The sequence below is a fragment of the Lissotriton helveticus genome, chromosome 2_1 (assembly GCF_964261635.1).
Source record: "Lissotriton helveticus chromosome 2_1, aLisHel1.1, whole genome shotgun sequence".
Taxonomy (NCBI): Eukaryota; Metazoa; Chordata; class Amphibia; order Caudata; family Salamandridae; genus Lissotriton; species Lissotriton helveticus.
Window position 1 is genome coordinate 453,482,519 of NC_136059.1, and position 11,240 is coordinate 453,493,758.

At 46.8% G+C, this 11,240-nt stretch overlaps 1 protein-coding gene across 1 annotated transcript in view; it reads left to right on the forward strand.

Moving 5' to 3' along the window:
• The window catches only part of MTREX (Mtr4 exosome RNA helicase), an 865,138-nt gene extending 854,978 nt beyond the window's left edge, over positions 1 to 10,160 (forward strand). The window contains exons 26-27 of the mRNA XM_078675087.1: positions 9,440 to 9,544; positions 9,832 to 10,160. Of these exons, the coding sequence (XP_078531213.1) occupies positions 9,440 to 9,544; positions 9,832 to 9,884 (158 nt within the window). The 3' untranslated portion in view covers positions 9,885 to 10,160. The remainder of the gene's footprint in view (positions 1 to 9,439; positions 9,545 to 9,831) is intronic.
• Positions 10,161 to 11,240: the final 1,080 nt, after the last annotated feature.

An 11,240-nucleotide genomic window follows, 5' to 3' on the forward strand; every position in this document is an offset into this window, starting at 1 on the left:
TGATGGATGCTGCTGTTCATCTTGGACAGGAGGTCCGGTCTGCATGGCAGCCTCTTGTTTGGACATTCCGATAGGTGTAGGAGGTCTGGGTACCACAACTATTGTGGCCAGTATGGAGCGATCAAAATCATTCTTGCTTTGGAGTGAGAGATCTTGGTTGTGACCTTTGGGATGAGAGGAAGAGGGGGGAAAGAGTAAACAAAGCCCCCTGACCACTTGATCAAAAGGGCATTCCCTCTCGACCCTGGCCGGTAGAACCTTGAAGTCGCAGCATTTTTTGTTTGTCTCGTCCCCTAAAAGATTGATGCATCGAGGACCCCATTCGTGAAAAATGCCTTCCACCACTTTGTCGTGTAGAACCCAGTCTTGTTGTTCGTCAGAGTGACGCCTGAGGAAATCTGCTTGAGAGTTTTGCTCTCCTGGTAGATGTACAGCTGTGATCTCCAGTTTCCTTGCTAGGAGCCAATGCCAGAGCGCTTGAGCCTCCAGAGACAGAGAGCACAATCAAGTCCCTCCCTCTTTGTTTATATAGTACATGGTGGTTGTATTGTCCGTCTGGGCTAGTATGGTGCTGGTCTGAATAGAGGGTAGAAAAGCCTTGAGGGCTAGATGCACAGCCCTTAGCTCCAGCATATTGATATGGTACGACTATTCTTTGGCCGACCACCGGCCTTGAGTCTGGAGGGAACCCATGTGCGCTCCCCACCCCTGGAGGGAGGCATCCGTGATTAACGATTGAGCTGGAGGAGGCTGATAGAAGTGAGCTTCCGCCAAGAAGTTCTCCTCTCACATCCACCATGGTATGGATGATGTGGCTGCTTTCGACAGATGGATCTTGTTGTCTCTTCGAGCAGTCCGTTGATCCCATTTGTCTTCCAGATCATGCTAGAAAGGACGCATCCTCAGCCTGGTATTGGGGATGAGAAAGATGCAGGATGCCATCAACCCTAGGAGAGAGGCTACCTGTCGTACTGAAGGAAAGGTAGTGCAAAGGATCTACTTGCACTTCTGAGTGATAGATGATAGTCTCTCCTCCGAAGGTAACACTTTTGTTGCACCCAGATAGTGGAGTCTTTGAGTAGGATGTTGAACTGACTTCTTGAAATTGACATGAAGGCCCAGCCATTGGCAAAGGGATAGACATCGTTGATAATGGGCCCTCACACACTGGGGAGATGGGCCCTTCAGAAGCCAGTTGTCGAGGTAAGGGTAAGCAAACACTCCCTGTCACCTTAGAGCAGCTGCTTCTACTGCCATGCATTTTGTAAACATTCGGGGAGCTGACTTCAACCCGAAGGGTAGAACTCTGAAGTGATAGTGCTTGGCTCCCACCAGAAAACGCAGGAACCTCCAGTGATGTTGGTTGATTGGGACGTGAGAATATGCATCTTGCAGGTCTATAGAACAAATCCAGTCCCCTTGCTGGAGATGAGGATATATTTGATGGGGAGCCAACATGCAAAATGTTTCCTTCCGGATGGATTTGTTGACCAAACGCAAATCCAGGATAGGTGTGAATTCTGACATTGACCTTTCTTTCTCACTAGAAAATACCTTGAGTATACTTGGCGAACTCATTGACATATAGAAACTTCTTCGATGGCTGATTTTTGTAGGAGAGTGGATATTCCCTGCAGCAGTTGGTAGCTCCCAGTCTTTACTGGAGCGATCTCCGGAGGTTGATGACGGAAACATAGAGAATACCCATTCTGCAGCGTACTTAACACCCATTGATAGTTTGTGATGCTTCGCCACTCTTCCAGGCGGTTGGCTATACAATACTTCCACCCCCCCCCTTTCTCACTGGAGTGCGAAACGGCGATGGGGGAAGAAACTGCTCAATGCGATCATGGGGCATTTGCTGAGGTAGCAGATTGATGTGATGCTCCTCTTCCTTTGGGGGTGCGACGCCCCCTGATAGTGGGTTCTGGCTTGGTGATGTTGGTGCCTCTGCCACTGAGGGGTTTGAACCCTCTGATGGAAAGGCCGGTGGTCGTATGGGCTGTAGCTGTGCCTGAACTCCTTTTTCTTCTCAAGACCTACTGCTTTTAAGGTGTTTAGCTCCGATTTCATTCTTGACATTTCCTCATCTGTATGCGTGCCGAATAAGGAAGATCCTGAGAAAGGGAGATTTAGGATCTGTTGCTGAACCTTGGGCTTTAGAGCAGTAAGCTGAAGCCAGGATAAACATCTGACACAGATCCCATGTGCATAAGAATGAGCAGATAGGGTTGCTCCATCAGCTGCAGCACTAATAATTTGATTAGCCATCAAACCACCTCCTTGCAACACCACCTCGAAATCTCTGCGATCCTTCTTGGGAAGTTTGTCCTTAATTTTTCTAAAGACTCCCACAAAGCTTTATCATAGCGCCCCAATAGAGCTGAGGCGCTGGAAACCTTTAGCATAGAGACCGTAGTACCACAGACTTTTCTTACCCAAGAGTCCTGTGCTCTGCTTTCCCTATCAGGAGGCACTGTTGAGGAGGAAGCCACTCCGTGTGTCTTTTTTTTTTTTAGCCGCCGTGAAGATCACAAGGTTTGGAGGTGGATCGGCTCGAAGGAATAGTGGATCCTCTTCTGGAAGCTTGTATTTTTTCAAGATCCTTGCTGGTTCAGTCTTGATAATTGCTGGTTTGAGGAACACAGGCTGTAGAAGCCCGGGTACCAGAGGCAGCAAAGGCCAGGCCACTTATCTGTGGTGTAATGTCTCAAAAATCACAGAGGATGAAGTTTGGGGGGTAGGCCCATCATTGCTCAATTTTGTTTTCCCCTCCTGGCCAATACATCTTGGAAGGTACTGACATCATCCACTGGAGAGACTCTCGAAGGTGGACTGTCTGTTAGGGTCTGAGAATAGTCCCTTTTCGAAGACTGAGTCAAAGAAGGCGAACGTGTTGGTGATCTGCGTCTTCTTCGATGCCCACGAGATGCAGATCTCCTTCTTGAGGAAGTTGTCACAGTAGAAGCATGATCTCAACCCTTTGAGGGAGTGGTAGGCGAGGTCTTCGACTTGAGGTGCACCAATACCATCGACAGTGGAGATCTTGATGGCGAAGATACTTGTTTCTTCGCTGTTGGAGGTCTATTCGACACCGATGGGGAACAGATCGGGACCTTACTTCTCAACGTCGAGCTGGGCTTCTTCTGCCTCACCAGAGATCTTCTGGAAGTGGATTTTTGCTTTTTGAGAGGCCAGAGAGACGAGCCAGTGTTAACATGTGTAGGGACTGTGGTTCCCATACCTGCCCCGTTTTGGATTTCTGCCAGTGATGCAGTGGTAACATCCACCCAGGAGAGAGATGCACAGAGGGTGACTTTTACCTCCTTGTCTCCTCTTGTGTAGGGGCCACTGTCTCCTGGGGCCGGGGACGTTCAGGAGAGGACGCTGAGCTTCTCGATAGAATTACCTCTGGTTACCGCGAGGTGGACGACACCGTGCGTCTTGACCTTGAACGGACATAAAGATGGGTCGATGTCGACTGGTGCGAATGTCTCAACGTCGAAAGTGGAGTTGGTGTCTCTTGGGTTACCAAAGGTGATTGAACTCTCGACGTCGGGAGAGAAGTAACTGACTGGGAACTGTGTTATAGCCTTTATCGATCTTGACGGCGTATTCCTTGTCGATCGAACAGATACCGACAGGGACCGATGTCAGGAGATGCGTTGCTGAAGACCAACGTCTACTAGAAGTTGACCAATGTTGTTTTGGTGTGGATCATAAACCTCAACGTCAATTGTCCCCTAGTTGATGTCGACGGAGGGGAGAGCTTAGACTTTGAGTACCTATGTGAAAACTCCGACGGCGTCCTGTGCCTTGCCGTGGGCTGTCTGTGCGAAGACGTCAACGGAGTCCAGTGCTTCAATGTCGAACGTTGAGGCAACGCCGACTGAGATAGATTCCGCAACGTTGAACGCCGCCGAGTTTAAGTCAACGGAGAAGGCTGATCCGATGGTTTGTTCTTCGACGACTTGAGGCGCAACAATGCAGTCGATGGTGGTGTCGACGGCAAAGGTACTTGTTTCTTCACCTTTGAAGGTCTATTCGATGGTGATGGGGAACAGCTCGGGACCTTACTTCTCAACATTGATCTGGACTTCTTCTTCTACCTCACCGGCGATCTTCTGGAAGTGGATTTTTGCTTTTCTGAGAGGCCATAGAGACAAAATCTCTCCCTCTCCTTGAGAGTATGCCTAGACAGCTTTTTGCAGTGTTGGCAAGCTTCAGAGGAGTGAGACTCGGGTAGGCAGTGTATACACACAGTGTGTCAGTTTTGGGCTTCTTCTTGTCACAGGAGGGACAAGGGTCAAAAAGAGAAGGCATTCTGTGGCAAAAAAATATTAAGTTTTTGTCAGAAAAGTTAGGACTTCTCTCTACAAGGTGAAAAACGCTGAGTGAACGGTAAAAAATCACTGATAAAAGTGAAAAGAATTAACAAAAAGTCAAAATTAGTCAGAGCTGAAAACTCCAGGGTCCTGACTGAAGGAGCCAGAAAGAAAAACTGACCTAACTGTCACCCCTGAGGCATGAGGGGAAGCTGGGAGTCATGGCTTCCTTAAAGTCACAGTGCCAGCTTTTATGCCTCGCCTAGACAGCGCCCATGCGCTGCTCTAGGAGATGACCTTTAGAAATCTGTCATCTCCTTTTCAAGCATACTCGTGCTTGTGGTGGCATCCACCTTGCGGGGGCGAGCAGCGGCGCACGCGCTCTAATTGAAAACAAATGGCCCGTGCCCTGCACGCTCCCGCAAGGGGGATGCAAGCACGAGTGCTTGAAAAAGTTAGTGCTTTAGGGGAACATGCCTGCGCTTTCACTTTCATTCGTGGCCACGCTTGTTTGTATTTCTTGAACCCATCAGAGCTTCCAGGGAACCTTTGCCTGGTGTAAAGCGTTATGAAAGAAACCAACATGACATACATATATTGTAAGTGCTCGATATAGTAAAGCTCTATCGCAGCTCAGTTGAATTAGGCGTCATTTGTGCTTGCGTATTTGGCAATAAATGCATTTTGTATAATTGCGTTTTGTGATAATATATTCGCTTGTCGCAAGCATTTCAGGTAGCTGACCCCCCAGCGACCCTCTGCGTTCTTCCACCTGTCGATAAGGTCTGTCTGTCCACGTCCAATCTGAGTCTGTCCGTTCATGTCCCTCCCCAGCAATTTCCGCCCTCCTTTTGAAACGGTATGTCAGACTCTTCCCTTATGCTATGTACATATCTGGGTTGCGAAACCAGTACCCTTTCCCTACATTCCTGTCAGCCCATGCTCGCCCCCTCCACTGTCTCGGTCGGACCCTGGACCCCTCCATTTGAGGTGATCTGTTTAGGTTGTCTGGGACAGTAAGATGCACAGTAAAAAATCAGTTTTCTATGACAATAATACTTCATCAAGGGTGCCCCTGCCCACATGTATTACAACTCACCACTTCCATGCTTAGGAATCTTGTGGTGATTTTCTGTTGTAAACGAACTAAGATGGCTTCTATTGTGCTAAGCATTATGGAAGTCATCTTGCATTGACCGTGAATAAATATATAGTGTCTGAACGTTATTTTTTAAATTTGTTTTTTAATGCATTTTAAAAGGTCTCCAACATTAGAGCGTCCTAGATTCCCCTTCACCATGCTGGCAACCTTGCAAGTCATTGTAAAGACTTATAGACTATAATTAGCCAATTCTTCTCAATATGTGACCTGAACGGTGAGGTGAGGGGACTCCGCTCTCCCCACAGAGGCTTAGTCGCTCAGATTTTCTACAGAAGTTTAGCTGACAGTAGAAGTATCCTCAGACTCTGCTCATCAATTTAAATCTAAGCATTTCACTTCTTTTTGGTGTTAAGCTGTGCTTATGTCACCACCGTCTGCAGAAAGGTCAACAGTATTTCCTGCTCCTTTGTTTACAATATTCTTGGTGCAACAGCATCTACTGTTGCATGTCTAAACACTTATAAGGTCCCAAAGGCGAGACCTATTGGCTATGCCGATGCTTGTTATGACTGCTTTGATCCTGTAAGGGTGGGGGGGATTGTACATTGAGAACGACTCTTTTTTTCACATTTAAGCACTTTAGTTTATATATGGCTGATCTGCAAAATATGAGCTATTAGAGAAACTTAAAGGTTATTTGAAATCATTCATGAAAAATAGCTCTATGGAATGTGGCATCTGGCTCGCGGGGGAATAAGAGTCTGGATGAAATAATACAGCCTTGCTGTATTTGGGAACCGCAGTCCTCTCTTGCCTGGAATTTAGAGCATAGTGTCCACCAATGTACGTTATTGTTTATGCTGAACTGTCTCCCTTTAAACAGTGTTACAGATGCTTGGTGGCGAAAAAGATGGGATTACAGGTTGTGCAATTTAAGTAATGGTGCTGTTCAAATGCTAGATTACGTTTTATTTGTCCTGTTTTAAAATCCCCCACGTGTATCTTTTTTAAACCTCTTTATGAAATATCGTAGCTGGAGCAGCAACCAAGATGTTTTACCGTCCAGTAAATTAATTAATGTGTTGCAATTTTTAAATAAAAAAAAAAAGGTTTTTAAAAATGTACTGCGTTTTGAATCGTATGTTAAATTACTGTTGATCTCTTTGTAGATCTAAACCTTTAATACCATCTTGAATCTTGAGAAGGCTTCTAGAAGTAGTGTACTTCTCTGCGATGCAAGTAGGGCGGAATTGTGGGGAGTTTGTGTTTCTCTGTAACAAAATATGCAATTAAATTAAAAAACGAATTTATCTGATAGACTACTAGCCGCAGATTCCTTAACATAGAATGATCCCCAGGTGTGAGACTGGATCTGGAAAATCTTTTGCCACAGTATCCCTGCGCGCCGGGGTCGGTACCACGTGACTCCGCCCCGCCGGGGTCGGTACCACGTGACTCCGCCCTGCCAGGGGCGGTACCAAGTGACTCCGCCCTGACGCCGTCCACGGGCGTGACGTCACATAAGTCTCACCCCGGCGCGCTGACGTCAGTTTCCTTCTTTTCCGGATTCTGTCCCTTGACCTGTTTTCAGGCCTTCTTTTAACTCTTTGCTTTGAGGAACAGTGTGCGAATGCCTTTGGGTTTCAAGACGTGTACTTCTTGTAAGCATCAGATGTCGGCAACGGACCCTCACCCGATTTGTATGTGGTGTTTGGGCGCATGTTCGCGTCCTTCCCCTACCTCGGAAGCCAGAAGCCGCCAAATCCGACTGCGGCATCGTTCTTCACCGAGGCCCCACGGGCGTCGCTCGCCCGCTGGTAAGTCCTATAGCTTGTCTACGGGGCCTTGTCCTCGTTCTGCAGAGGGCGTGGGTTCCCCTCCGGACGTGCGCACTCGCCCGTCGCCTCCCTATCTGCCGTTTCCTGGCATCAGGGCGACTAGGGCCCAAATGAAGGCCTATGCTACGGCTCTGCAGTTTTATTTGCCCCCCCCCCCCTCCTCTTCCTGAGACGTCCGCGTATCCCTTGCCATGTGCTGGGCCTTACGCGGAGTCACCGGCGGCTTCGACCTCGGCGCAGACGGATTTGACTGCAGGTTTTGGGGGTGTGGTGTCATCGAAGTGCGGCCCTACGGGGTTCCCCTCTTCGACCCACAGCATCCCTGCCTCACCGCAATTCCCTGCGGGGTTCCCTGTGGTGTCGCAGGAGGTCACCGGGACTCACGGTTCGTCCTAGAGTCCCCCTCGGTCCTCTGCGCAGGCGGCTGCCTTACCGGAGGCCGAGCCGACGCCGGCGCGGAGGACTTTCCTCCCCGGCCCTGGCTGCGCCGCGGGTGGTCGTTGGGGCCCGGGGCGCCTCCCCAAGTCCCTCTTGGGCCTCGGAGGTCGAGCCGGGGCCTTTTCGGCTCCGACCCGGCCCCATTCTCCTAGAAAGCTCGTGGTGGTAGAGGTCGACTCTGCACCCCTGAGGGCCACCCCGGCACCGATCAAGGACACACCAGCGCCTATGACGGACTCCACGCCGCCGTCCCAGCTTCGGGTCGTCAACTCATTTCCGGAGGTCCATTCCTCTCCGGAGGTTTGTCATCTGCTTGTCTCCTCTTCACCGGAGACTGGACACCGCGTCATTGCTTTTTCCCCGGCGTCTTTCCAGGAGGGCTCTCGCTATCTTCGACCCTACAGGGGCTGGCAGTTTCCTCCTCCAGCTGGACTCTGGGATGGGTGGCTTAGCTTGCAGCCTTCGCCCACGGAGGAATTGCTCTCTCCCCCGCGACGCACTACGGAGGTGAGGACCATGTGACACAGCAGTCTAAACCCATTCATTGCTCCCAAAAGGCTCCCTATCATCCATGTGTTTATCGAATCTTCTGAGTGTTCTCTTCAGAAAGATTGAAAAAGCAACTGACAATCTACTTGCAGCACAAGATCAACAACTCCTCCATTCACTACAACTAATCAGGCTTCAAGACATGCTGCAGCAGTTATCCAAAGCTCTCATGATAATAGTGACATTCGCTTTCCTGTCCTACTCAAATTGTCAGCAGCCTTTCATACAATCAACCACCAAGACATATTGAGCATTCTATGCACGAGATTCAGATTCTGTGGCACCTCGTCTCTCCTAATTTCTCTTAACTTGACTTCTGCTTCACCAGGTGATACCCTTACGATCCAGCAACAACCTGTGATTTATAGCTTAACCAAAGATCTATCCTCATCACTTTATGCCCATCCCCTAAAAAAAGGAGCCCTTTATTAAAATAACGATGCTCATTGCAAACTGCTCCAAGCACACACGCAACCGGAACTGCCTCTTCCATGTGAAGCTGGAGGAGGTTGCTTCTCAGCTCACACCACAGTGAAAACCTTAGGCCTCATCAGAAATTTAACTCAATGGTCCTCACTGCCAAGAAGATGACTATCACCGCATTACTGAGACTATACCTGCTCAATCCAGTCTTCAAAACCACCATCCAAGTTATCCTATAGCCCCATCATAGTAGTCTGTGTTTTAATAGCCCCCTGTTTTTACCAAGTATACTACACAATGCCACTTGATTCAGAGGCCTAAAGTAATATCACGTTGTCCAAAATGACCGACACCATCCCAGCACAGATCATACTCCTCCATTTCAGAAAGTGTATCATAGCAGTCATCCATAAACAACCCAAACCTCCTCTCTGACCCTTCCCCCTATTGGATACCGTCCAGAATCATCCCTTCGCCTATATGTTAAGCGCTCTGTAATTTAACCACTGGGTTTGTACTTGTAAACACATGGTGTTCCAGTTAAGTAACTTTTTCCATCAATAATTGTAAGGTCGACATACATTTTAAAATTCGCTTAGGGAGTCACAGTTCCAGCTAGACTTTCTGGTTTGCTAGTATTTCATTCACTAGCAATATTATTCACTGTTTTGTCAGTAATATGAATTAATTGAGGTCCAAATCAATGCCAACAAGTCTATCGATATTAGCTTTGAAGGTGAATGATGGCTTACTTGTTTTTTTAGGAAGCATCATTAGATGCATGAGGAGATTAGAAGAATTACTTCGACAGATGTGCCAGGCCGCAAAAGCCATTGGAAACACTGAATTGGAGAACAAGTTTGCAGAGGGTATGTAAATGTAGCCAATAATGCAATTTTCTGTTTAAAGTGAATGGGCATTACATGTCTTGTGTGTAGATCGTAAAGCCAAATTCTGCTACTACTTTAAATTGTTTTATTATAGGTTCCAGTATATCATGCAGTGGTTGTATTTATTTGCACACACATGTATTACGTGATCTGTTGCGCTGTCCTCGTGATTGGTGTAGTCCACTTGAGGAAAGTCCAACTTAAGTTGTACAAGGTAAAAGTACTCCACGTTATGCAGTACTAATGCTCCCTCTTTTCTTTTTCAGGTATTACAAAAATTAAAAGGGATATTGTCTTTGCTGCAAGTCTTTACCTGTGAGGATGATGGCAAAAGTTTCTGAAGCAAAGGAATGAACAATAAAACTAATTCACAAGCGATTACTTTCAGGAACGTGCAGGCGATCTATTTGCATAATGCTTTGCGGCTTAGACAGATGAACCCAGTCTCAGAACTTTGCAAATTTGCTGTAAACATTTTAATACTTATGCTTGGTGAATCTGAATCCACAAGCATCATTCGAGCAAAGCATGTTACACCTTGTTTGTACATAACTGTTTTACCACATTTTTTTAATAAAAAATATTACGGATTTAATATTGTTATTGTTTATAATGCTTAAAACAAAATTTGTATTTATTTAAAAAAATTAAAGCTTTTTTTTTTAATGGTGTTCATTTTACTATATACAAGTAAAGTGGGCATCCAAGTAGTATAGCAGCAGTCCTGTGAAGACATTCTCCTTTCAACATCCGACAGGAGTATCCTGTCACACCCTCCTCCTGAAATCCATTACTCTCTGGGATAAGGAGGACACTCCGCATTAGTGTTTCATGGCTGGTGATTGCTTCCATAGTGATTTCCATTTGTTGATGTTTCATGCAAAGTGGTATGTGAATCTTCTACTTTTTCACATTTACGCCCCCTTTCTTTGAAGAAATCTGAGACGTAGACAACCTGCAAGGAAAATATCAGATTTAGAAATGTTTCCCCTTCAGTTTTATCAATCTTTAGTTATGTCAATAGAAAGCAATTTAGGAGCAATTTCAAGGATAAACCATTGAAAGCATAATTTGAATATGCAAGAAATATTTCTTGTACTCCCAACCAATAGTCTGTCCTGAAGGAGAAAGGATAGGTTAACCATTTTATGACTATAAATGTTAAAGAAAGATGCCGCAACGGATTTTCAGTGCAGCAATCCTGTGCTTACGACGAGATAGTACAGACTCAATTAACCCATATAAAAGAGGCTTGCCATACAAACAATATTACGTAGAAAGCAGTAGTAAATGTGGGTAACAGTTATGGTTTACAGCAACTAGCAAGAGACCATAGGGCATATTATCAAGGGGGGGCGATAGGCAATTTTCGCCGCTTTAGCAGTCGTTTTTGTCCGCTAAGCGGCGATAATACTATCGCCCTATTAGAAAGCTGTCGCTAACAGCAGTTAGCGACAGCTTGTAGGCGATAGTGAGCGGTTTGGGGCCCGCTTTGCATGTCAGCGATAATTATCGCTAATGACATGCAAAGTGGGTGTACCCAACCTGTTAGCGACTGAAAGCAGTCGCTAACATCGCTATCGCCTATTAGCAACACAGGCGTAGCGATGGAAATATTTGCGCTAAGCGCGAATATCTCCAAAAACTAACATCTGCTCAGACCAGTTCTTAGCCA